Here is a 27,696-nt window from a genome sequence, read left to right on the forward strand (position 1 = left end):
AGTTCATTGTACCTAAATAGAAATCTGGGTGTTAATATCATACACAGTTACATTCAGGGCCAAAAAAGAGGATTGTGTCATAATAATATTGAACTGTATTCAATATAAAAATATGTACTCAACATAAATATTCAATATAAAAATATAAAATACTGTACGATTTTTTGTTCAATGATTTAGAGTCATTTTTATTTATTAAATAGCATAGCACTAATAAACAAAGCAATAGCCAGAGTAAGTAAAAGTATAAAGTTGGCAAATCACAAAATCATTAGATTTTAATGCAGCTGTTTCATTCAAACCAATAAGTCAAGAAATTAAGGATGATTAAAATGCAGAGAATCTAAATAATATAATTAATTAGACTGATCATATATATAACACATACATATATTTATATAAACACATGTTTATTTATATGAATAGGTCTCCATGCATTGCAAACAGAAAGTTTACATTCTTTTCTACTGTCCATTTTCTTATATTATTTCATGAAGGAGATCTCAAATTAAAAAAGAAAATAAGATGAAAAATAGCAGAAACTACTTTCTATAAAATCAATAGAGTCAAACTAGAAATACATAACAAAGTTTAGTCACTGCCAATAATAACAAGGAACAATTTTGGAATTTTAAAAACTCTTCCCCAAACAATACTTTGGTCAAGGAAAGCTGAAGATAGCTCATGGAACTTTCTTAAAACTCCTTATCAAAAAATGTGGGATTCGGGCTTCCCCGGTGGCACAGTGGTTGAGAGTCCGCCTGCTGATGCAGGTGACTCGGGTTTGTGCCCCGGTCTGGGAGGATCCCACATGCCACAGAGCGGCTGGGCCCGTGAGCCGTGGCCACTGGGCCTGCGCGTCCGGAGCTTGTGCTCCACAACGGGAGAGGCCCGCGTACCGCAAAAAAAAAAAAAAAAAAAAAAATGTGGGATTCTGTTTATAACTGTAATCATGGGAAAATGTACAGCCATTAATATTTTTAGTAATAAATATGAAAAAACAAAAACAAGTGAATTGAGAATTCCATTCAATACATTTAAAAAATTAAATTTGCTAAAAAGGACAGTAAACAGAATATAAGCAAATTAAAAAGTTAACACAGAAAAGCAGCATACTATTCATCATGATACAAAAGGTATTTCTTTGGGGGAGGAAGGAGAATAGAATAGAATAGACTAGAATACAATAGAATATTTATTTGCCTAGTCAAGAAAAACAAAAATAAACTAATAAAAGAAAAAGAAAGGAAGAAAGGAAGATGGGAAAAAATTGAGTAAGAGAAAGCACAAATATACAAACTTAGGTGTTAAAAAAGAAGAAACAGAATTATACATACATGTTAATGACTCTGAAAACCTGAGTAAGATGCCCTCTTTTCTAGGGAAATACAAATTATCAAAGTGGACTCCAGAAGAGGTAGGAAAGCCTAAAGAGCAAATCCAAACAGTTGTCAAAGAACTACGCCCTGTAAAACACCTGATCCAAACTTTTTTCTAGCTGAGCTTTTTGCAAACACTGAATTTAAACTGATCCAGATTGTAAAGTTAGGGGGGAAGAAAAGCCTCTCAATTATTTTTTGGAAAGCTAGTAGTACATCTCTGACATGAAACTAAAAGAGACAGCACAGAAAAAGTATAGAAAACTCTCACCGATATTGATGCATAAATCCTGAATTAAATATTAGCTTAAGTAAGGATGCATAAATGAGAAATGGGGCAATGTGCCAATGGCAGCCAATTTGTGAGTATCTTTCTTGGTCATTGGGTCCAACTACGTTTCTGAGACTGAAAGCAGGGTCCTGGCTGGAGGAAATGGAATGCGATTGAGTGCTTGGACCAAGGGCCTCCGGGGCTTGACCAAGTGCGGCTGAGCTAGGGGTGTTTGTAGAGGAAGGGTCTGGAGCAAAATGCAGGTACCAGGCAAAGACTCTAGGCGGGTCTGAGTCTGAGAGGTTGAAACGCCTCTGTGAATTGTTCTGGGACTCTGCTGGAAAGTAGCGGTGAGCATTGACGCCTGGCCTCAGAGGTGCGGTGGGCAATGAGGGCTGGGCTCCCCCTCCAGGACAGAGGTGCAGGAGCGTGGGGGTGACCACAGTGGCCTCTGGGAGAGAGAACTCTCCTCTAAGCAGGAACAGAGTCGTCTGCAAGACAGGAGCCTGGAGCCCAGACCCAGGGGCTTCATAGTTCTTGAGCACAGAGGAGATTTATCTTAGATGTCGGGGAGGAACTTTGAGAAAACTAAAAGTGTAGAGTGAAAACATCAAAGTAGCAACAAAGGACAAAGAGAAATGTGCCATGCTTTACAACTGACCAAGCTTCTTTACAGCTTTTAGCCTGTTTCTTGTCAAGGTTTGGACAATGACCATGCCCAGGGAGGCTGGGAAGTTAGGGAGCACACCCCTCCCCTCCTGTGCTCCCCCTCCAACTCTGATGAGTCACAAAATAAGTCACATGCCAGGCCCAGACACCCATCCAGGCCACGTTCTCCCCACGGTTGGGGCTTTCCAGCTTGAAGTCCAGCCCAGCTGGGAACGCCCCAGAGTCTTCTGAACTCATGAAGCTGTCCCTCTGCCCTTTGCCACATCTAACTCCATTGAGTCCACATCTTCCTCAAGGCCCTGGAGAAAGTGATTTGTGTAAATGATGAGGTAAAGCGAGAAGGTTATATGGCAGAGCATGATTGATTCCCTGGGGCTTTATTGTAATAACTTTAATCTTCTGGAGCTCATCTGGTATGAATTTAGGAACCGTGAGGCATTTTGCTGAAATTCCCCCTTAATGCAGCCCTCGCTCTGCTGGCCTCGGTGGTTACGGAGTTTGCCACGTTTATGATTTGGCCCCAGGCTCCTTATTAATAGGCCTTGAAAAGAGAGTGTGGAATGTGTTGGCGCCTCTAGTTGTGCTTTTCTTGGGGGAAGAAACAAACAGAAATCTCTACCTTGAAGTGCGTCTGCGCTCTGCCTTCCTCGAAAGAGAAGTAAATCAATTTGTGCTTCCCAGGCCCAGGTGGGGTGGAGAAGAGTCTGGCACCTGTACAGTCTCTGAGCTCTTGGTGTCTGCAGATCAGTGGGGAGAAGTGGGCTTCCTGAGGTCTTTGTAACAAGGAACTCAGGTCCTTCCACTGCTGGGCCCACCAGGGTTAATAAAAAAAAAAAAAAGACACGTAAGGGGCTTCCCTGGTGGTGCAGTGGTTGAGAGTCCACCTGCCAATGCAGGAGACACGGGTTCGTGCCCCGGTCCGGGAAGATCCCACATGCCGTGGAGCGGCTGGGCCCGTGAGCCATGGCCGCTGAGCCTGCGCATCCGGAGCCTGTGCTCTGCAACGGGAGAGGCCACAACAGTGAGAGGCCCGCGTACTGCAAAAAAAAAAAAAAAGACACGTGGTTTGGGGTGCAGCTCCCTCTAGTTTAACAGCTCTCCTGGTCAAATCTGCCCACACTGGACATCAGGAGACTTGGGGTCAGATCCCCAGGCTTACCGACTTCAGACAGGTCACCTAACCTCTCTCTACATCAATCCCTCAGAGCACTTCCTGGAGTGGCCTCCAGGAAGGAGGGGTCCTCTGTGCTTTGCATCCACTGGGCATCAGGGTACCAAGGTCAGGAAAACAGAGGCTGATCATTCCAGTGATAGAGTCTAGTGCACCTTCTGAGCTTCGCCTTCAGAGCCTCCTCTGCAAAACCACCTGCCAGCAGATGACAACAGGCCAGGTGCTGCGTTAATGGAACGAGACGTCAGTGTTCCCATTCCCCTCTGAGGCTTTTGTAAATCAACAGAAAGCAAGCAAACAGAGGTGCCCTTGTAACCTTGATGGAGCCGTGTTGTGACCAGCTGAGACGGTAAGAATTGTGGCACCTTGAGGTGCAATGTGCACTTCACAGTTTCCAAAGCACTTTCACATACTTATTCTTTGTAACCAAAGGCTTTGGTCAGCCTTGTTTGCGAGCAAGGGTGATAGTACGGAGGCTCAGCACTGTTAAATGACTTTCCCTGGAACACAGCAGGAGTGCTGCCTGATAGAGACAGGCAGTGTGGTCCTCTCAGGATTCAATCAGAAAGCCCAGATTTTAGTCCTGGCCACTCACCAGCTCTACCGTTGGGCAAGTTATTTATGTCTCCTAGGCCTGTTTCTTTCTTAAGTTAACAAATGGCAATAAGATTGCCTGCTTTGGGGCTTCCCTGGTGGCGCAGTGGTTGAGAGTGCGCCTGCCGACACAGGGGACGCGGGTTCGTGCCCCGGTGCGGGAAGATCCCACATGCCGTGGAGCGGCTGGGCCCGTGAGCCATGGCCGCTGAGCCTGCGCGTCCAGAGCCTGTGCTCTGCAACGGGAGAGGCCACAACAGTGAGAGGCCCACGTACCGCAAAAAAGAAAAAAAAAAAAGATTGCCTGCTTTGTAGAGTTCCTGTGTCAACTAAAAATCTAATGTATGTCTATTTCCCAGGAGCATGTCAACACACAGTATATGCTCACTAGAGCTAAGTTCACCTCCTCGCTTCTTTCACTGTGTTTCCTGTACTGTAGGTATTGCACAGATATTAACAGACAGTAGTAACCAGAAGAGAATGTTCAATTTGTGCACTTGCTGGCACATCTGTTTGAAGGTTGGTGATGCCCAGACCTGGCTCTCGGGTCACCTGGCAGCTGGTATCCTCCACGCCCTCCTTGTCTGGCACTGTCTACTGTGATCTCAGGATTAAGGGGCCCATGAGGACCAAATCCCTCAAAGCATCCATGTGAACCCCCCGCAATGCCACTCTTCACCCTCAAGGGGCCTCGCCAGACCATATGACCCAGAGGAAGTGTATTATTGTCTCTGACCAGACATCCTGAGTATCCTACTACGTTCTGAAAAAAATCCAGCGCTAAGAAATAAGGCAGAAAAAAGCCAGCTGTGAGAGCCTGCATTGGATTCTGAACCCTGCCAGCCCCCTGCTTCTGCTCTTGCTAGCTCCCCACTCTGGGCCTGGCCTCATCTATATCCCAGCGGCTGGGGAAGAAAGGGAGTGGAAGGGCATTAGAATGCAAGGACCCTCCACCAGGATCGGGACAGCAGCCACAAGACCCAGATCTATTGCACCCCTGGCTGAACCGCTGGGGCCGGGCTGCCCCACTCTCCAGCGAGCGCTCCCAGGCACCCTTCGCTCTGCTCCTCCCCTCTCCCTGGTCAGGGGCCCCACTGAGGTCCCCCCCACCTGCCTTAGGACCAAGCCCAGGCGTGAAATATAGGAGGGGATCCACATCCTCTTCTCTGGAGCACCCGCTCCTTCTATACTTTAAATATGCAAAGGGGAAGAGAACCAGAGATCTAATCTTCCCTGAGGCAAGTCCGCCAGCCCTTCCCTTCCTCCGTCTATTTACGAGAAACAGTCAATCCCAACGCCGTACACCCCTAATCTTGGCCTGAGTTTGTTCTGTTGGGTTTTAGTCACCTGTGACTGTAAAAATCCCTTGCAAAAGGTTTGTAGATGTTTTATTCTAACAAGCTGGTGGAATTTTTATATCCCTGCTGTTTCCATTATAAAAGCTTCTTCAAATTACATTTCATCTTAAACCAAGCCAAACCGCTCCTCTGAAAGGTGTCCCATGAAACTCCACTGGGCACCCTGAGATTTCAGAGGCCTTGTCCAGCCGGCTTGTCCAAACAGACCACCCACACCCAGGAGCCTCCTGCGTGCGTGTGCGTGGGTCCTTATCCTTATCACAGTCCAAGGCCAGAGCCTGAACAGGCCAGGTCCCCTTCTAACAGAAAACACTTCCTGAGAGACAGGGCTTGGCCAGGCAAGGGGTGGACTGTAGTAGACGCTGTGATGGGTCACCAGGTCCCTTTTCCGGCCTGAAGGACTTGTTTCTTCCAAGTGCTGGGAGTGTCACCGGCTGAAGGCCACCCTGCAGCTGCCCCATCAGAAGCTGCCTTCTGCTGGAGAGAGCAGCCTCACCCACGGTCGTACTCTTCCCAGGGCGGCATCACCAGCAACCCAGCAGGGTGGGAGCATGAGGGCACCTCTCCCTCAGAGTCTGGGCTCTTAACTGGCACCTTTTTTTTTTTTTTTTTTGCTGTATGCGGGCCTCTCACTGTTGTGGCCTCTCCCGTTGCGGAGCACAGGCTCCAGACACGCAGGCTCAGCGGCCATGGCTCACGGGCCCAGCCTGTGAGCATGTGGGATCTTCCCGGACCGGGGCACAAACCCATGTCCCCTGCATCGGCAGGCAGACTCTCAACCACTGAGCCACCAGGGAAGCCCTAACTGGCACCTTTTTAAGGCTGCCTCATAGCTTGACATCCCCCTCTGCTCAGTCCTGCTTCCTTCCCTCCCCTTCCACAGGTATCAGCCTCGGGAGTACTCCAGAATAAATTTGCTGCATGCTAACAAAGTACACAGGTAAATAAAGACATCATCTGCAATCCCAGTAGTCCTGGGCTCAAACATTTTCAGGGGCCCCCTTTATCCCCCAGAACTCTGCAGCACTCCCCACCATGGTCCAATGAGGCCAACCATGGGGGTACAGGTCATCCTGGGCATGTCCTGCCAGGGATGGACTGGCTGGACTCAGATGGCCAAGAGAGTGTCTAGAGAGAAAAGCAGAGACATGAAGCTGTAGGTGGCGGGACAGAAGGGCTGTGGGGGGCATTCTGGCTCCTGGCCAAGCACCCTGAGTGGGTCTGAGACGGCCAGAGGTGGACAGCTGCCATGATGGAAGCTCTGAGGCCTGGAGCATGGTGCAGGGAACAAACAGGGGCTGCTCCGGCCAGCACCGAGAGGAGCACGGCCTCTGCCTTGGCAGCTGGAGAAGCGTGGTCCCACTCAGCCCATGGCACGCACCGTGGCTTTAGGGTGAGTCCCAGTAGGAGGGCTGGTGTCAGCGTGTCCTCAAATAGCTGTGTGGGCTGGACATGAAATAGCCGGCTGCAGCCAGATGCCCTTGGAGCAGGGTCTTTGTGAAGGGTGGGCTCCCGTGAAAGGGGGCAGAGTGACCATTTCCTGCAGATGAAGCCCATTTGTGCCCATGGGCTGGGAAAGGTGGGGACAGTGAGTAATACTACCCTACTCCTTGGTCAGACACTCGAGGTCTCTGTGACCTGGTCACAGCCTGCCCTCACTGTTTAGCATCTGATACTCCACCAAGTCATGCTCCTAGGTGCCCCCAACATGCCCCGAGGACAACGTCCTTATCCTCTCTTTTGCTCCCCTAACCGTCTCCCTCCACCTGCCTCATCTTTACTTTTTAGATCTTTTCAGTCTTAAGCATTTAGGAAACCCCCTCCTTCATCCAACCTTTCAAATCTCCCCCACGATGTGCCTCTCCTCTGCCCTCCACCCTTCCTTTTTGTGGCTCAAGACCTCAGGCCCATCCTGATGAGACACCCCCTTCCTCCTGCCCTGAGAGGGTGTGTGCCGCATAAAGGAGGGGAGAAGCTGGGATTTGTGGTTGAGTGTGAGTTCAAATCCCATCTTTTCCATTTATTGGTGGCAAACTCCCCGAGCCTCAGTTTCTTCACCTGCGACAGAGGGATGGGTAACAACGTGTAGGCACCAGATGAGCTCCGAGGACTCTTCATCCAGGCAGCAGAAGAGCTTCTGGGGAGTTCGGATTGTCCACTCTGGCTTCTGCCTGAAAGCCATACTCTTGGGGGTCAGCCTCTGCCAGGACCTCCAGTTAGCCCCTGAAAGGGAGGGAGGAAGAGCCCAGGGGACCACAGGGGAGGAGTGTGCCCTTTCCACTGCAGTGCAGACTGGAAGCAAGGAGCACCCGAGGGCGGTGCTCGGTGCCCAGGAGGGCCAGTCCTGGTGCTCAGGTGTGACTGCTGGGGTTGGAGATGTGGCATTGCTGAGATGACTCTGTCTGTTGGTCCTTCGGGGAAAGCAAATACACAGGGTGTGGGGATAGGGGCCAGGGAGGCCGTTGAGTGCCCAAGGACAGGAGTAGAGGTGCCTTTCCAGATTCTTGCCCCAAATAGATCCCAGGAGGCGGGGGGGCTTACTGGGCAGGAACACAGAGCCTTTGTGGCTGCTGGCTGGCCTTTCTCACCATTAACTCACCCTCCCTGAGCTGACCTGCCAGAGGCAGAAAGTGTGGGTCTCACACTCATGCTGGGCTCCAAAGCATCCCAAATCTGCAGCTATGTAAGCCAAATGGGTTCTGTCCAAGGTGCCTGGCTGCTGGGTGGAGACTCACGCTGGCTGCAGTGCTGAATGCCCCTCTTCCCTCCACGGCTGTGATCTGAGCTGAACTCAGCACTGGCTGCGCAGTGCCCAGGGTCCTAGCGTGGACAATGCAGGCAGGGCTGGGAAGGTGGAGGGGGCCAGGCTAGGGAGCTTAAGGCTCTTTTTACGGGCACGCTGGGTGCTACCACCTACTGGTGCTCCTCCTCACTGGGCACAGACCCTAAGGGGAGCCTGAAGTAGACAGCAGGCCATTGTGAGGTCTGATAGGTAGCTCTCCATCCAGTCCAGTTTCTTCCTTTACCTTATCTGCAAACTAAACACATCTACCATCTGGCAACCTGGGGAGATGGAGGTCAAATTTTGCACACATGAAGAATTTCTGCCTGAATAAACACGTTTTTTGTTTGTTGTTGTTGTTGTTTTTTTTTTCCTCTCTTGGTTCCTGGTCATTCTCAGAATCGACCCAGCTGTTCACAGCCTGGACCACCTCCTGGCCCCAGAAGTACTCTGGGGTAAGGACACCCCTGGGCTGGCTAAGTGAGAGGAGGGAAAAGGCGGGTCTCTCTTCTGTGGCCCGGGCAGGAGAGGCCTGCCCTTGTTTGGGGTGGAGGGCAGACAGGTGGCAGCCCACCCCAGCCTGGCCCTGCCCTCACTGCTCTCCCTGGGGTCCTGGAACTGGAGGCTTGCTCCAGGGAGGGTGACTGACATTTACAGACAAGCACCCTCTTCCTCCTACCAAGATGCAGCTTCTGGGAAATGCCCTCCCTCCCCGGACCTCCGTACAGCTCTCCTGTCCTGCCCTCCTTCTTTCTCCTTCCACCTCCCCCTTCCCCTTCCCCAGTGCTGATGGGGAGCTGCCCTGGTAAAGAGATCAATTTATCTTCACTCCCATCTCCTATCAGTTCCTAGGCCTGCAGACAGGCTGGTTCTCACTGAAACCATGATTGCCCAAATTCCAGGGGCTGGTGCTTACAGAAAATAAGCTCCTATTTAAGGGCCTGTTAAGGTGCCAGGCTGAAAGCAGCAGGGGGGTGGGGTGAGCAGTGGGTGCTCAAAACCTGTTTTTCTTGCTGTCAGGTCTGATGCAGGGACCAGTTGCATGCAGACACCTGCCTGAGAAGCCTCTGTGTTAAGACTGAGGTGACCGGCAGTGACTACAGGCAATGAATTGTTTTCCTGACATCTTGCTAAGGTCAAATCTGCTGAAGCAGCTGCACCTTCACCCCTGCATGAGCTGCTTCTTCCTGACGGCACTCCCAACCCTCTCAATGTGTACACCAGCCTTTAGAGGTCCTGCAGCTGAGGGCATGAAAACCCCCAGGACCCTGCCTCTCCACCTGCCACCTGAGCGACCTCCCTCAAGTCTTTGAGTCCTGGATTCATTCCTTGTCAGCCAAATGGGGATGAGAACCCCTGGTTCAGTGGGAGAGAGAAATGCATGCAAGAACTGCTTCATAAACCAAGAAGAGTTGTAAATTGGGAAGACGTAAATAATAATAATAATAAGTGCTGGCATTCCCTGCACTTACACAGAATGGAAGCGTGCCGTCCTCCAAGCTTCTGGCTCCACCAAAAGGGAAGAGCAGATCCCACCTCCTCTTCTAGCTCCTGTAAAAAATGTTCCATTCTAAGAAGCTGGTGCCTGGGCATGACCTTAGCTGTGAGGATTCCAGATCTGCTAGGGCAGGGATGAGGGGAGCCCTGGTCAAGAGCCCAGAGAGCCATGCCTGGAATCCTCCAGGAAGGCGCCAATGGGTATGAGACAGGAGGCCCATGGCCCACGCTGGGGCTCCCAGCCGGCCTGGGCCTCCGAGGCTCTGAAGACCCCACAGCAGGCCTCAGACACAGACTGAAGGACTGGGGGCCTCATTCTGGTCTTTGCGGTCAGCTATCTGTAGGGTTATTAAACTGCCTCCTCTCAGCTCTAGGGTAGAACCTAACTGTGAAGTTTCAGATCCCTACTACACACCAGCCAGTGCTCCGCAAAGTGGGCCTCGGGTCAGGGGGGAGTCTGCCCATCCTCGTCCAAAGCAACCAAAAGACAGGCACCTCCACACCCAGACTGGAGCGAGCCGGGAACACATGGGCCATAGCATGAGTTCTGGGCAGAGTCTGGTCTGCACTGCCAGCTCAGCAGGTGAGCTGAGTGTCAGCATCTGAAGGCCTGGGTGTCAGCATCTGAAGAGTGGGTCAAGGATGCTCACCCTATAGTGCTGCTGGGAAGCTCAGCTGAGCTGGCAGAGTGACCCATCTCTGGAATCGTCAGGGTCTGACATTTGGCCAGACTGGGGTTATCATCACACACAGGACCTCAGGCTAAATGCAGCCTCAAAAGGCAGCTTCGTGCTTGGTCCCTAGGGAAGGATGCCTGTCCTCATAAGTTTAAGCTTTGCTTTTCCTTCAGACTTCAAGATCTGTGTGAGGTCTAATGGGCTCTTTCTACTGAGGCATGAGATTCTTAAACAGCTAAGACTGCTACCTCTGCGTGGTGGAATATCAGAAAAGCATGGGCCTCCTGAGGGCACTGGGACAAAATACAGCCTACAACTTCACAAACCAGTGGTGCTGTTGGACCAGGTACAAACTGAAGTCAACCATCTCTGTTGATAATGGCCTGGTGTGCAGCGACTCTCACCCCGCCCAGCCAGGACAGGACAATGTGCTTTTCTTGGCCCGCTTTGGGCAGGGGTTCCTGACCCCTCCTGAGTTATGAGTGCTCAGGGTTGGAGCTTCCTGCTCAAAACCTCAGCTCCAGTCAACTGGTAGACAGAATTATACCCACGCTGACCTGCGGAAGAAGCCGCAGAAGTAAATATTGCCTCGGGTCAGAGCCCCTCCTGGAATCTCAGAACTTTGTTGAAAGCTGCCAAGGCAGGGGTAATACATCACCACCACCCGTCTCTGTTTACAACCGGGTAATGCCTTTTATGACTGCCTCTCTCTATCCTGAATATTTGTTTTATTGCCCCTGTAGGGAGATTTTTCCATTTGGCAAGAATCATCAGATGGCTTTAGTCATGTTAACAACTGCTCATTAAATGCAAAGGAGTAAACAGTGAAATAAAGGTTTGTTTCTTTGCTATTTTTTTCTTTTTCTTTCTTTCCTTTTTTTTTTTTTTTTTTTGTTATTTATGGAAGAAAATCATGGGATGGTCAATAAGAGGTAAAGAGTACTCAGATGTTGTCCCTCCTTAGCGCCTTGCCTGGGTGGGAAGCCAGGAAACCCTCCCTGCCTTTCAGGGAGCCCATTCCTTCAGCAAGGAGAGAGCGAAGGTTTTGATCTGTTTCAAGGTGAGGGCTTGCTGGGTGATCTCTGCGTTTTGGGCCCTTTATGCTTGATTCTTCTTCCCCTGTGGCCCAGAAATCAGGAGGTACATCTTTCTGTTCCTGGTGGAAAAGGCATCTCAGGGCTAGAGCAGTACCTGGAGAGAATTAGTGTGGAGTGGTTGAAAGGGAGAGCCAGGTAGATGGGTGGTTGGATGGATGGATGTATGGGTGGGTGAGTGAACAGATGGAGGGGTGCATGGATGGATGGATAAGTGGACAAATGGATGGATGTATTGTTGGGTGGGTAATGAACAGATGGGGGGGATGGTTGGATGAATGGATGAGTGGGTGTATAGAGGAATGGATAGATGTGTGGATGGGTGGCGAAAGGGTGAATGGATGGATGGACGGGTGGATGGAAAGTTGGATTGCAGACTTATGAAAGAAGTATAGCACCTCTTGGTGGCAAGCCTAGGGCTGTGAGGCAAAACTTGGGTACTTTACAGAGACAAAGGGAGCATCAGTGATCCATCAGTCTGATTACAAACGTAAAAACTTCATTCTGGGAACCTGAGAAGAGAAAGGTTGCTGGAAGCTGGAAGCCAGTGAGAATTCATGGGTGAGACTCAAACTCCCAGTCAGCATCCTGGATTTGCATTGCTTAAGAAAAACAACAACACCGCTCACTTACAAAGTTTTATCGATAACTTATTCCCAAACAAAAATATCTTTTAATGATCAACTTGTTTAACCTCCTCAGTCTGCTTCTGAGCAGTGAGTGGGAGGATGCGTACCTTAGAGGTGCTGGCAATCCTCACCACCCGAGTCCACCTCCCACTTATATCCCCTGGGCCAGGCTGCCAGGGGGACCCGCCTTTGCACTTGGCTTTGAAAGCCTCTCTGGGCAGCCTCCGTGTGCGGTCTTGTCCAGCACATCTGTGAAGAAAGACTTCAGACTCCGGCCACAGGGATGTAAGGTGGCGGAAGATGTACAAGTCCCTCCTCTGAACAGGGAGGGCCAGTGGGGCTGGGATCCTGATTTCTCTGACTAGGGGCCCAGCTGTGCAGGCAGTGGGCCCAAACCCTCCTCCATGACCCACAGCAGTGCTTGACCTCTTTCTACATCTGAGGATCCCTCCAGATAGGATACAGCTCATGTGATGCTCATTCCTGGCATGACGGCTTCTCCTCCTCCCCCGTACACAGCCCAGGCCTCCTAAACAGACAGAAAGGGTGTCAGTAGCTGGACTTCACATTCATCTGCCCAGACCAGAGGAAGAGGAGGGCTGGTGATGCTGGAGAGAAGAAGCCTGGATCTCCTTGCCTCAGGCATGACCAGGACTATTTCTGGAAGGTCAGGATTGGGGCTAGTGTGTCATTAATCTGTTCATAGCAAAAAGGAGAATAAAAAAGATCACTCCCGTACTGCTTTAATGCACCACTTGCCAGCATCATAAGACTGTTGCAGTCAAATTCAAGAAATTCTCTCACTGAGAAAGTGGGTGATTTCAGAACTTTCCTTCCCAATGCCCTTCCCACCCTCTGCCTACAGGTCCTGAAGTTGCAGGCAGGGAGCTCACAGAGAGGGGCTCCATTGTGTCACGAAGAGTGTAAGACCCTGGGGTCGGGTTACCAGAATCAACAAATAAAAATCCTGCACACCTAGTGAAACTTGAATTTCAGATGAACAACGAATAATTCCTTCTAGTGTAACTATGTCCCATGCAATATTTGGAACATATTTATGTTAAAAAAAAGACACATTTATCTGAAATTCAAATTTAACTGGGTGTCCTCTAGTTTACGTGGCAAATCTACTCTTCTATCCTTCACCAGGAACAGCTCTACTGCAGAGGCAGGCTGAGCTGGTTTACATCCCTGCTCTGCCAAAGAGTAGCCGTGTGACCTTAGTTCCCAAATGTGGGCAATGGGGTTACCACTGAACCCGCCTCGCAGGTAGATGTGGGGATAAAGGAGGCAAAAGGTATACAATACAGAGTAACTCCTGTGTAAATGTTATTTATCCCCCAGGGCACACACTCCCTATCACCCAGGGGTTTATGGTGGGGGCTGGTGTATACTCCAGCTCCAGAAACTTTGATGAAGCTCTAGATGCTGAGGCCAGTCTGCCCAGAGGCAAGGGTACTAAGAGAGAGGGGTAGGGTTAGGATTGACAGAGCAAATTTGGACCTGCCTCCACTGATTTTGTCGATGGGGTGCAGGCAGAGTTGCGTTGGTGTGTGGGAGCTGGTGTGCAGGCTGAGGGCACGAGGATGTCCCAGAAAATACCACCCCTGCTTTAGAAGTGTTCATCAAGGGAGAGTCTTTGGGTACAGCCACCTTACACAGAATATCTGGCTTGTTGGACGTGCACCTTCACCTAGGGTGAACCCTGCCTGCATGTGTATCCCAAAAGCCAGCCAGGGCCCAGCACAGAGCGAGCCCCATGCAGGAGCCCTGCCTCAGCTTCCCTGGGTCCTTCCCTCCAGGATGAACTGGGGCTCCTGGAACTGGCTCCTGAGGCCAATTTGGGATCCAGTCAATGAAAATATAGTCAGCCTGACAGATGCTAAGCCTGGGCCCTGGGAACAGGACGCCAAGAGGTTCCCTAGACACCTGCCACGGATGTGACCTCCATCCCCACACACACTGATGTTCCAGAATCCAGAGACGCTGGTCCAGAGAGTTGTGCCTTTGTCCTTGGTCAGCTCTGCCATGTTGGCCAAGGCCTTGAACCACTCTGAACTTCAGGCTCCTGTCTTCAAAGCTGAGATATTAGGGCTTATTCTGCTGGTGTCATCTTTGTAAGAACCAAATGTGACGAATTCAGAGGAAGCAAACTGAAGTCCTGTGTAAATATCTTCCTGAGGGCCTTCTCTGTGCCATGTGCTTTCACACTTAGTAAATCCGAAGGCCAACCCGGGGAGATAATATATCCATTCCACAGATGATAGCATCGAGGCTCTGAGGTTTTGTCTTTCTCATGGGCCTCCTGGTTCCCAGGGTAGGACATATACCCGTGAACCCCGATGCGAGATGTCAAAGGTGGGAGAGCAGGGGTGGGTGGGGTGTAGCCCCTCCAGGCCCACACTCAAGGCTGTATGAAAGAAGACTCATGATTGGGGTGGGAGGGTTATGGGTATCCAGGGCTGGGGGTTAGGATCTCATGTATCCCCACACCCTTCCTAGGACCTGAGTGCTCCTGGCCTTATCTGGATGACAAGAGTGAAGGTGCCATATCTCCCTTGTATTATTTTGTTTTACCACTTTGAGACCAAATGGTTTGTTTATAAAAGGGGGAGTGTCAAGCAATTTAAAAATGTTCTTTATTTATTTTCAAACTTCAGATCTTTTTGTACCCCTGTCTGATTTTTTGCTATCTCCCCAACCACCTATACTATTGCATGCTTTGTTAGTTTAAATCTACTTATTTTTTAAAACTTAAATCATGAAATCAGTCTTGAGCAATATCTGAAATGTCTGCTTTAATGTGCTAGTTATTTATTATTACTTTAAAAAATAAGTTTATAAATCTATGTTGTTTAAAATAATGTTTTCAGAGTACCACCTGAAGTCATCTTGTTGGTTTTACACTGGGAAACAATGATTGGGTGCAAACTTTCAACCCTGTACTAAGGTCCTTCTCCAAAAGCCCAGTCACTCAACTCTGAAGGTATGAACAGCCTATGCTGGGCAGAGGGCTGTGGGCAGGCACCTGGACTGTCACTAGGGGTCTAGAGACCATAGCACAAAATCGAGCCTTGGAGATGCACCTGTCTGTTAACCCAACAGCCAGACCCCTGCCTCCCTCTCACCTTGAACTCCTCATGACTGAGTTGTCCCTGAGGAGCTGCAGCTCTGCGTGCTGAGTGTGGGAGAAATCTGCAAGATCTCACAGGGAAGGTGGCATTGCTTTGGGCCTTGACAGGGAACTGAGTTTCCTGGCAGAGAAAGAAAGGTGGAACCTTTTAAGCAGAGACAGTGCCATAAGCAAAGGACAGAGGAGAAAGGGTAGTGGGCCCTGCTACCCTGAATGTGGGAGGCACCACTGTGACAGAGCACAGAGCCCAGGTTAAAAAGGCACAGTCTGGTCCCCAGAGTGTTGACTTGTGCAGAGTTTTAAATTTAAGTAGCTTGCCAACTTATAAACTGTGGACAGTTTACAGATCCTTGGCTTCCCTATTTAAAATCCTAACTCACTCCCCTTCCTTCTGGTCCATTTTCTCTAAGCACTTAATGACCTTCCATAGCTTATGTGCTTAATTACTTATGTATAGTGCCATTTTCTTTTCCTCCATCCCCCAGAATGTACACTCCAGGAGGAAAGGGGTTTGGGCTGTCTCGTCTGTTTGTTTGTGCTTCCTTTACTGAAGTATTTCAAACACTTATCCCATGTCTGGAACATAACAGGTGCTCAATAAGAATTTTAATGAATGAATGGAGGAAGTGATGGCACTGATGGGTCCCACACTGATGTCTGTCCTGGGGTTGCAGGGCGCGGCCAGACAGAGGCCCTGGTTTCCCTTCAGCCCACGCGGGTCCCTCCCAGTGGCTCCCTCAGGCTGTGGGAGCAACAACCGATTTGTGACCAAAAGCAAACAAGCGAGAGGCTTTGACATTGGCTTTGGCCGGACTTGCAGGTAAGGCTCCACAAGCGCGGCTGTCGCCGGGCTCTGGCCTCTGTGGTGTGCCCCTAAGTCCCGGCCACCCGATATATGACTGAACCTTGCAGCTTCACCCGTCTGTGCAGTGATCTGGGGCGGACCTGAGTCTTTGTCCACTCGGACCGCAGGGGCGCGGGGGAGGGGGGGAATGGGGGAAATGAGAGACTTCGCCACCAGAGGGCGCCCGAGCTCAGCCGCCGCGCGCCAGCTTGTCAGCAGCGGGCTAGGGCTCCAACTGGGAGATTACCCGCCCCAGGTCTCCCGAGAGGAGGTGGAGACCGGGGAATGCCGGAGGACCGTCTTATCCATTGGATTGTTAGTTCTTTAAGTGCAGGGACCAAGTCAGTGGGATTCCCGGCTCTACACCCAGCACCCAGAAGGGGGCTCGGCCCGGAGTGAATGAATGAATGAATGAATGAATGAATACATGTTCACAGAGCACCTAACTGGGCGCAAAAGTAGTTTGGAAAAAGACAAACAAAACGAAAAATGCAAAAGACACCCATCCCCACGGCCGGAATCCCGGGGCTCTCGCAGCTTCCTGCTGATTGCCCCTTCCCTTGGCTCCCAGTTGGAGCAGCTGAGCCCAGGCCGGGCGGGCCCCGCCCACTCCCCCAAGGCCAGAGATCCAGGACTCCAGAGACTTGTCCCCACCGAACATCCCTTGAATGGACGCGGTGACAGAATCCACTCCATTGTCACATTATGAGGGAAAGAGCAGAGGGAGGTGGCCGGAGAGGCTTGTGACCACTAGCGAGGCTCAGAAGGGCACTCTTCTCATTCCTGCGCCTCCCAGACCGCCTGCTTGCAACCCTGTGCTCTGCCGGGGCCATCTCGGGTGTCCAGGTTAGGGTGAAACAACCTGCCGGGAGGGCTGGACACCGCCGAGACACGACCCCGTGGGTGTAGTTCTCTGCACCAGAAAGACGAGGAGCACCCTCCTGGATGTGGGGGGAGAGGGGAGTTCTTTCATCACTTCGGGTGGCGCAGGGCATCCTTTGGGGAGACGGAGAAAATAACTGAAGTGTAAACAATTATTTCTAGCTTCCATTTCTTGAGTACAGACTATGTGTCAGACGCAGTGCTGAGCACTTCGTGGTGGTCGGGAGGGGAGTTTCAAGTCAAATCCCACAGTTCCCCTCCGCGGGGTGGGAACTGGGTTTATTCCATTTCACCGTGGAAAGAGCAGAGGTGCAAAGGGCTGAGTAAATTCACGTTTCCCAAGAGCCTCCGGGGCGAACTGCCAGTATTTCCTTTTGGTGGCAGCGCACTCTATTTTAGAGCTTCACAGTTGAGGAAACTGAGGCTCGGCTGATAAGTTATAGCTTTGGCTTGGAATCGAATCGGAGTCGCTCTGACTGCAAAGACTAGTCTGTTTCCCTTAGTCCCAGCTTTCCCGGCCGCGGAGCAGTGAGCTGAAGCCGGTGGTCACCTCCAGGTCCTACACTCCCCCAAAAGGACCCTCTTAGCTACCCGGGACGCCGCTGGCCTAGCTGGTCCTCACCTCTAGGACCGACCTGTTTGTTTTTCCTTGGTTCTCATTCTGTTCCCGCCTCTGGGACTCAATCTTTCCATCTGCATAATGGGAACAGTAACCAGTCCTATCCCCGACCCTCACTGAGCGGCTGGCTTCCTCGGTGCAGGTTAGGCCTACAAAGCAGGGCCCAGCGTAACCGAGAGGTCAAAGGCTGGGGCGCACCGCAGTCCCAGGAGCATCCCGGGCGCGGAGCAGAGGTGGGAGGGAGGGGACAGGGGGCGCGGCCGCGTGGGAGGGGACTCTGGTCAGAGCCCCGGGCCGCAGGCAGAATTCGGCTCCAGGCCCGCCCCTTGCCGCGCGCCCGCCCCGCCCCACCCCGCCCCGCTTTCGCCTCTAAAGTGCTGGGCGCGCGCCTCCTGCTGCCGCACTTTCACTCTCCGCAGTCGCATCCCCTCCGCGTCCTGCCTCTGTCCACCCGCCGCCCGCTTTTGCCATGGATGCCAAGATCGTCGCTGTGCTGGCCCTCGTGCTGGCTGCGCTGTGCCTCAGCGACGGTGAGTGCGCCCGGCGACGGAGGCGTGGGCAGGCGCCAGGCTCCTGACTCCTTGCGGAGCCACGACTCCTCTGCCCCGGCCCGCGCCGTCCCGAGCGAACCTAATCCGCGCCGCTTTGCACCCGGGAGGTCGAGGCAGCCCACCTCGCGGGGCGCGCTCCCTCGGCGTGCGGCGTTTGAGGTCCCCAGCGTAGCGCCCCCCGCGCTGAGGCTCGCACTCCGCTGCCGCGCTCGGGTTCCGGGACGCGCGAGCGGCTGCCAGACCTCTGGCGGGCTGCAGAGCGAGGTCGGGCAGGATAACTGGGTGCGAGCGCGCCCAGGGTGCTTTCGGAGCCGGCGCGGGAGGGCGCGGAGGTGTGGAGCCGAGTCGGGAGCCGCGGGTTCCTGGCCCTTGACCATCCACCTCCCAGCTGGTGCCTTCCCGCGGCCCAGCTCGGTTTCCAGAGTAGAATGGGCTCCTGGCTCCGTGCGGGGCTACGGCTCCTCTGCCCCGGCCCGCGCCAAGGCCCCGTTGAGCACCGCGCTGGAGATGCGATCTGCGGTTCCTGTTGGAGAGAGCGCTTTGCAAAGCCTGTCTGGCATCGCGACTTGCTTGTGGTGGCAATGCGATCGGGTGCAGCTGCGAGGCGTCCCTGGCAGTCATATCGTTCCGAGCAGCTGTCGGGTTTGCGGCGAACGCCTGGCTGCGCTTCTGTACCGCAACGCGGTCCGCAGCGACGCGGCGAAGCTGGAAGCGCATCCCGACAGTGCCTTCCCTGCCTCTTTCTGGGGTCACCCAGGAGAGGCCCAGGGGCGATCCGGGTCATGCATGCGCCTGCCCAGCCCCCAAAACACACCTGCAGGCTGGCGCCTTTGTCGCCAGACAGGCGAGCACTACTCTATCTCGGAGTGAGCGCTGCAGCAAAGTTCAGTCGCCAAGGCTTTAGGCCATGGGGAAAGGTGGTGTACCGTTTCACTGTGAGAGGGAGAGAGCTTTTTTACTTTTGAGGCTTAAGCGAAATCTCACTGTCCTGTTACAGGACACCACTGCTGCAAACCAAAATAAACTGTTGCCTCTGAACACACAAAACAAAACCATGTCAGCATGGTCAGGCCATGCTGAGCTTTCTTGGCTGCAAAGTTTCCAACAAATCCTGCAAAGGGTTGAAGGACACTGTGCTTGGTGCAGCTGAGGTCTGTGCAGGGCCCCAGGCCCTGGAGCGGTCTGCCAGGTGCCAGCTGAAGCCCACTGTTGCATTCTCGCTGGCTGGTGGCTGAGCACCTGGGAAGTGTTCTTTAAAAGTGTAGCAAGTTGCTGGTCAGAGCTGCAGAGAGACTGGCACCAAAGGGAATTCAGAATTTTTCTGTAAGCTGAAAAAGTAACGTAGCCTGTGTCTTTACACTGACTCTGACACCCCCAACCCAGGTCATGGGGCACACTCTGGTTTGGGTATTAAATTGAGTGGTTTGGTGAGAGTAGAGGTGTCATCATCCAGCTGTGGGAGGAAATGGTGCTTCTTCTAGCTGCCCCCTCCCCTGGGGAACTGCAGAAGTGACTAGAATGCAAGGACTCAGGTCCTTGAGTCCTGGGCACAGCTGACCTGGGGGGAGCACAGAAGGAGTGGGGGCCTCATCCACAGACTCCTCCTGACTCTGGGAAGGGTTGGTTGCTTGCCCATCTGAGTTGCCCTCTTGGCAGCCAAGTGGCCAAGTCAGGGTCCTGGGCTCCCACTTGGTCAGGCTCTCCTTGCACGCATAGGCCAGAATGCACTTTTTGACCACCTGGAGCCTGTGTACCCATGCTGGGTCCCCTTGTTCAGGCTCTGACTCGGGCTCCTACCCTCCCTCCATTGGCTAACCTCAGCCAAGCAGCTGGGTCCCCGGATGCCCTGGGCTTCTAGGGGTTAAAGCCAGGGTGGGCCCCATTCCCAGGCCTGGCTGGAGGGGCTGGCTTGGGGGCTCTTATCTCTGCGTTAGAGTGGAAGGACTGCTCCAGAGCGGAGCCAAGTTCACCAGAAGCCAAGTTCCCCCAAGCCCTGGGTAACATCTGGACCAGTCAGGCCTCTTGCCATTACACGGACCATATGCAAAACAGTTGGAAAAGTTAGTAATATTGACAAAAAGCGGGCAGGAAGGTCACCAGGTGGACACAGCACCTAGCTCTCTTGGTAAGAACACTTGGGACTCTGTCACTTTAAAAAACCTGTTGAAATTCTCCACTTGACAGGCAGGCAACTGGGTCCTGGGAGCAGGAATAAAAATTGCCTTTGAAGGAAATGGATAATCCCAGGAGGTGGAGAGGGGAGAGGAGAAAAAGAGAAAGCTTGTGTTCTGAGCTCAGAATGGGCTCTGATTTCTGGCCTGATCACCACTGCTTGGCTAATGGACTCAGAACAGCATCTCAGGGACACGGGGGAGGAGCAGCCCCCATATTGCACAGCGCTGCCCCCAGCAGCTGTCATACTGTGCACCTTCCAGTTTGCTGCTCTGAGGTTGGGACCAGTCCTGCCTCACCAGTGGGCCCCACATGGCGGTTCTGCTCAGCTCTGAAGGACCCCTGAGAATTTCAGGGGAACCTGGAGGCAGGACACTCGGAGGGGAGACTTTGGCTCTTCCCTTACCCTGGCCACCCAGCCCCCAGCTGCAGGCCCCTTTCCCAGGTGATCTGGTTACAGGGCCATACAGACTTCTGCAGGGACCCGGTGCACTTGCTAAAAGCCAGGTCCCAGCAGCGACTTTCTGGACTTAGCCCAGGTGTAAACCTGAAGCCTGCTCCAGGCTCTCCAGTGCCACGAGTCCCTGAGAGCCTTGAAGCCAGGCTTTCTTCTTCCTGGTTTTCAGGGAGTCGAGTTTGGTCTTGGGGGGCCAGGTGGTCTGCTTTCCCCCTGACTTGTTGGCCATGCCATCTCTTGATGGAATTCAGCCTTGAGAAAAAAAATTAAGTCCCTCACTCACAAGCCTCCCCAGCTCTCTTGCCCCAAATATGGAACTTCAGAACCACCAGGAGGCCTCTGGGAGCTCTGTAAACAGGCAAACTTTTTTTTTTTTTTAATCTCTGGACTAAATATTCTCAGACCTACATTTAATCCCTGATGAAAGAATCCACAAATTCAAATAATTTGGGGTATTAAGTAGGGCTTGGATAAAATCTGCAGAAAACGTGCACACATACGCGCGCGCACACATACACGCGCGCGCACATACACACAAATGTCAGTACCCACCCCCCCACCCCCCGGGGCTTGCAATTCTAGACTTCCAGGGTGAGCTGTGGGTTCTGCAGGAGCCCTTTGCCAATTTACACTAATGAGTGTCAATTATGGCATTTTGCAAATTGGTGAACTGGCAAACAAAGATGTAATACAACCCAGGAGGCTGGAGCATCCCTGCACAGGCAATGAAAGCCACGTTTGCCTCCAGCCCTGGAAGTGCAGGGGAAAAGATGGGCCCTTGCCTGCCCTCTGGGGACGCCCAGGTAGGAAGCCAGTGGGATTCTTTTGTGGTTGCCTGGGCTTAAGGTAAATGTGAGGACAGAGAAGACTGCAGGTGGGGGAGGGGAACATTCCCAGGGGAGCTGCAGTGGCTCCTGGGAGAGAGCGAGCCTGGAGCCTCCTCCTTCCCCCTCCCTGTTCCCTGAATCGGGAAGTCTTTCTCAGTTGGCCCTGGAGGAGTTTATTCTGCAAAGAATAACTAGGAACCTCAGTACCTTGGACTGAAACAGTTCTCTCCTGTGATGAATGTCCTTTATCTTGAGACACCCAAGCAGGGGCCTTCGGATTTTAGCTTCCCTACCCTCCTAGGGTCCAGCTCTCCTCAGGTCCTTCTGGCCTCTTGCCCTGTAGAAGCTGAGCCTCAGCCCACTCAGAGCTCCCTGTGCTGCCCAAGGAAAAGGTCTCTGCCAGGGTGCACCCATGACTCCTCGCATCGTTCCCCATCCTACCCTCATTCCACCATCCGATCACTCGGCTGCAGACTCAGACACACTTGTATCCCCAAGGCCTGGCAGGATAATAACAAGCTGCTTTGTTCTCATTACCTCTCTAGGGAAACCGGTCAGCCTGAGCTACAGATGCCCTTGCCGATTCTTTGAGAGCCACGTCGCCAGAGCCAATGTCAAGCATCTCAAAATCCTCAACACTCCGAATTGTGCCCTTCAGATCGTGTAAGTCTGAACATCATCCTCCAGGGATGTTACATTTGTTGGGCATAGTAACACCTAATTCACAGACTTGTTAAAACTAGAGAAACGACACATGCCAAGTGTCCAGGCTCGAACCTGGCATAATTAGAGGCAGCTGATAGTACCACCAGGCAGGGGTTTCAAAAGCTGCTCTTACCCTTGGTGCCCTAACCCTTGGTGCCATGCTCACTCACAGAGGGTCCTTGCCTCTTCTCTCCAAGCTTCCTCCCTTTAGTGCAAGAGGTGGGAGCACATTCAGATGCACCCTTAGACTGGAGAAACATGGGATTCACCAAAGTTTCTTTCTGCTGAAGTACAGTAAATTAGCCAGCCCCTTGCTAGTAATAGTTCTGCCAATTTCAGGGCTTTGGTGCCCTAATTTAATCCTTTATCACGTAGCACAAACTCACAAGACTCAAATTCAGTTGAAGTCATCGTTAAACTGTTTGGTGAAACTCAAAATTACCAGCTCACTTAACTGCATTTTCTGAAAGCCAACACACAAGGTTTTAGTTTTGCTGGTGTTGATGGCAGCTGCTAACATTTGATTTTATTCCTGTGGGAAACGAGACATACTAAAATCACACATACATGAGACACTAAGATCTCCTGGAGAGCAGGAGGCTGAACCAAGTCAAGAAAGAAAGCCACACGTGGCCGTCCATTGCTCGGCCCTCCAGTGCCCGTGTGTCCCCGTGCTCGCTCACAACGAGCTTGGCCATGTGTCTAGATGTAGGGGAGTTGAGGCTTGGGGTCTCCTGGGCAGAGCTCACCTCCTGAAAAGTCCCAGCACTAAAAGCAGGATGGGGACACAGCAGTTGGAGCAAAAGTTACACCCACCTGATGACGCTCCACCCAACACCAAGTGGTTTTAGGTTTGACTTTTCTTTTTCTCTAGCCTTTGCTGCCTTGAATGTGTTTGTCATTTACAATATGCTTTAGGGCACTAGAAGACGATTTTTTTTTTTCATTTTCTTTGCTTGTAATAAAATACTCTCTTTTGAGAAGTATTTAATCAGATAATGAATTCAGCGAGGATGGGCCCACTTTGCAGTGCAGACTCTGTGGGTTCCCTTGCCTCGAGGTTGAAGAAGCCAGATAGAATCCTCATGTCTTTCCGGGCAAACACTTTAATAAACAGCAATCCCCAGAATTGGACCTGGATCCGCCTTGCTCTGAGCCAGGCCCTCTGCACAGCTCGTTGACTCAACAGGCAGGCTGTGTGAAGACTCCTGGTGTCCACGAGCCTCTGTGCTGGCCGCACGGGTCCTTCTAGACCCCGAGCGGCTGGGTGGTGGTGTCCTCGGGCTGCTTGAGATTACCTGGTACCCAGGGGCTTTATGGAGAGGGATCCAGAAACAAGTCCAGGTCCTCTTCCAGGAGTCTTCAGGGAGGGAGGCTCTGAGTAAAGGTGAGAATTGGGAGGAAGGTGCAGTAGGAACTTTCAAAGAACAGATGAGACCATGAACATTCAGTGAACTTGTAAAATCTCTCTGGAAACCATTTTCTGGCAAACTACCTACACTACCTCTCCCCTCCCCCTCCCCCACACTGCCCCTCCTCCCACTGTACTCTCACCTCTCCCCATCCCCCAGACTATGCAGTACCTCTTGGTAGGTCTCCTGCCTCTAGGCTTACCCTCAAGTCTGTCTTTCATGTACTATCAAGATGGTCCATCAAAAGAAAAATCTGCTTCTACTACCCCACAAGTTCCCATCGTAAACAAAATTTCAGATGAAGCCCCACTGCTTTGCCCCTTACATCTGGCCGCGGGCTTCTTGAGTGTCCTGTCTCCCAAATTCCTCACATCCTCTCTGCACTATTACCCCTTTGGGCTATTTGCTCTTGCTTTTCCTTCCCACTTTACTTCCCTTGCCCAGCTCCTACTTATCCTTCAAAAGCCAACTCAGATGTTCCCTGTGTAAATTCTCCCTGGACTCCTTAAAGACTTTTCTTCACTCCCCAGTGTCTCTGGGGTAAAACTTGCAGCACGGCTAGCACTGTCTCCGCAGCACACCTGGGGTTCCTCCCGAGCCTGAGCCTGCCGAGCGGGGCACCCCGTTCCAGTTGGGTCCTAACCTGGGTGTCGGATGAGCAGATGTCCAGGTCACAGCCATGTTCCCTTCCGATCAGCTGCACACTGTTGCCTCTTCTGTTTTGGCAGGGCAAGGCTGAAGAACAACAATAGACAAGTGTGCATCGACCCGAAATTGAAGTGGATTCAGGAATACCTGGAGAAAGCTTTAAACAAGTAAGCACAACAACCAAAAAGGACTTTCCACTAGATCCACTTGAGGAAAGCTAAACCCATGTGAGATGAAAGGGCAAAGGTGTGTGGGGGAGGAAGGCCTGAATGGTGAGGACCAGGTGTGCCTGGGGGGCAGCGCATTGACCTGGGCACGGGCGAGAAGTTTGTCCAGCATGTAGACAACTGCATTTATAGCCTACGGTACAATATCGCAGCATGTGTTCATCTGTGCCCCGTACCTTTCACATTGGCTGTTTTATAACTGGGGTTTTTCTAAGAAATTGTATCATCCCAATAGCATTTCCCACCAGTCGGTTCCCTCATAATCATCACAATCATCATCATTCTCATTACCCTTTTTTAAATCAATGATTACTTCAAGCTTTGTATTTGGTTTGTTTTGGAGATTCTCCTTTTCTCCCCCGGGGGGGTCTGAGCACAGTCAGGTGATGGCCAAGCAGGGAGCTCAGATAAGCATCCTTCCTCTAGACGCTGAGGCTCGGAGGAAGGCTGTGGGCGACGCCTGCAGGGGGTGCCTCTCCTGAAATGACAACCCACATGCTGACCAGTGCTAGGCAGCGGCCACTACCTTCACCTCCTCTTTCAAGCTCAGTGATTGGATGGGTGGGTTCCACGTAGAACCGCCATCACTGGGGACTGTGCTCAGAGACCCTCTCCGGGTCACTCCCGACCTCTCCCTGCCTCCCGGAATATGCTTTCATCTCGCTTCTGCTTCTCATTTCTCTACGCACCCAGCTGGAGGAGGGTGATTGCAGGGGCTCCCACCCTGTGGCCCCCTCCTTCCTTTGCCCGCCCCTCCTCTGCAGGCCCTCTGTGAGATCCTTCTCTGGCCTCCTCCAGAACGGGGCTGGCCCTCTGCTGGGGGTATGAGATCATGTCTCCTCCTTCCCACGAAAGACAGTCTTTCCAGAATCAAATGCAGTTTTCAATCTGAGAGCTTGCTTTGAGGAATTTGGTTTCTGTGATTGCCTCTGAAACCTATGTATGCCATGGAGGCTCTACAAACTCTGAGGTTTCTGAAATCAGAAGTGAAAAAATAGATGAATCAATGAGCCTCTTGCCACTAACCCCTCTTCCTGAAGCCACAAGATGGTTTCAGGTTCCAATCAGAAATGTTGGCAAGATGAAATCCCCTGCATAAATGTGATCCACAGATGGGCCTGGTGGTATTTGTAACTTTTTGCAAGGCATTTTTTTATATATATTTTCGTGCACAATTTTTTAAACGTTACTTTAGTAAACAAATGTATTTCAGAATATATTTATAGTCGAACAATTCTTATATTTGAAGTGGAGCCATATGAATGTCAGTAGGTTACATTTCTCTATTACCATAAACTACTGGCGATTTGTAAAGAAATATATATGACATATAAGTGTGACTGCAGCTTTTTAATGTTACCCACAGTGTATTTTTTCACTTGTACTAAAATTGTATCAAATGTGACATTATATGCACTAGCAATAAAATGCTCATTGTTTCATGGTATAAACCTCCTACTGTATGTGGGAATTTATTTACCTGAGGTGAAGTCCATTAGTTGTCAGACATGGGGCTCACACACATTTCTGGAATTTATTCAGAGAAGCTGGCCTGCTGGTCAGGTGCCTTGCATCCCTCCTGCCGAGTTCACATGCAAGTGACAGCACATGGGCCTTGCTCAGGAGCAGATTAGATCTTTAGCTCAAGTTTTTATGTCTTTTTTTTTTTTTAAACCCAGTAGAAGCAGTGGGGCTAGTTTTCTGAAGAATAATATTTGACTCACTAATTCCTCTTCCCCTTCTTACTGTTCCTTGGTTCTCCTAACATCCCCATGTAATCTCCAGAGACTCAATCCTCATAATATCCAGCTTTCACATTTTCCCATGTAAAAATCCCATAATTCCAGCCCATGGCTAATATCAAGCTTTCTCAGGAACAGGTGGCCTTACCCCATAAATCATTAAATACCATTCAGCTTGAATCATTTTAATGTGACAGAGCCAATTTATTAGAGCCAATTGCTCTAATAAAGTTGCTCTAATAAAATTCTGCTAACCAGCTCTCTCCCTTGCTCTCCAGAACAATCCCAGTCATTCCCAGGGGGTGCGCACAGGCATCCAGAAAGGAGAAGGTGGGACCAGGCTGCCTTCTTTCTCTTCTCCTGGATGGCCATCTGAACCTTGGGCCTCCAACCTCCAAAGCTTATTCGATTTGAAATGCAGAGATTTTAAAGATAAAGCAGAGAGTTCAGCTCTGCATTGAGATGTAAAGAAGCCCTAGGAGAGCAGGTTGGGGTGAGATAGAAGACCAGTCCAGCCTGGCCCTGGGCGTGCCTTCCCACCCTTTCAGATATCAAGTCCTCATCCCTGTCAGAAGCCTCAGGAAATAGCGGGAACCAGGGTCAAGTTGGCAAATGGCCAACGGCTATAACCAGTTCACGGGTATCTGTGTTCTGGAAGCCCGTCTAACATTTTTTTGAATGGGGGGAAATGTCTAATTTATTTTAATGAAGTACTGAAAGACAGTGCTTTGCCCAGGGGCCTCCAGGCCTGAGACTAAAGACAGGGTTAAACAAATACACGGGCCACTTTTAAATATTGTGCAGACTGAGAAAGACTCCTGTTTATTTCAACGTTATTAATGGTTCTACTAATTTTATCTAAGGGGGCGCAGAGAAGAAAAAGTGGGGAAAAAAGAAAAGATAGGAAAAAAGAAGCGACAGAAGAAGAGAAAGGCTGCTCAGAAAAGGAAAAACTAGTTATCTGCCACCTCGAGAAGGACCACAGTGCACTCTGCTCTTGTGTCTCCCGGCGCTTTGCAAATCTGCCCTAACCCTCCTCCAGGGCAGAGCCCCTGCTTCCCGGGCGGGTGCTCAGACTTCCATGGGGGAGCAGCACTTTGCCGCCACTGTGGCCACCCCGGGTCCTGTATTTATGTGCTTTTTAGGGCCTTTCCTGGTCTGCTAAGTTAAGAAGAAAGTAGTTGTACAAAGACCGGGGTTGGAGTCTATGACACAGAGCCTGTGTGCTCAGGACTCTATCTAGAACAGCCTGGGACTCCGGAATGGCCCGCGCCCCATCTAGAATGGCCCAGGGTCTCTCTCCAGCATCACCCTGGGCTGATCAGCCTCCACCCTGCCCTCCGCTCCCTCTCTCGC

General features: G+C 51.4%; 1 protein-coding gene across 1 annotated transcript; it reads left to right on the forward strand.

The window, feature by feature from the left end:
• Window positions 1-18,068: 18,068 nt before the first annotated feature.
• Window positions 18,069-27,507, forward strand: CXCL12 (C-X-C motif chemokine ligand 12; the record flags this gene model as incomplete). Its single annotated transcript, XM_079699320.1, has 4 exons — window positions 18,069-18,129; window positions 22,152-22,269; window positions 24,452-24,538; window positions 27,204-27,507. 4 exons carry the CDS (start codon window positions 18,069-18,071, stop codon window positions 27,295-27,297), a joined length of 360 nt encoding a protein of 119 aa, XP_079555446.1. The 3' UTR covers window positions 27,298-27,507.
• Between the last annotated feature and the right edge of the window lie 189 nt (window positions 27,508-27,696).

This window comes from Hyperoodon ampullatus, assembly GCF_949752795.1.
Source record: "Hyperoodon ampullatus genome assembly, chromosome: 1".
Lineage (NCBI taxonomy): Eukaryota > Metazoa > Chordata > Mammalia > Artiodactyla > Ziphiidae > Hyperoodon > Hyperoodon ampullatus.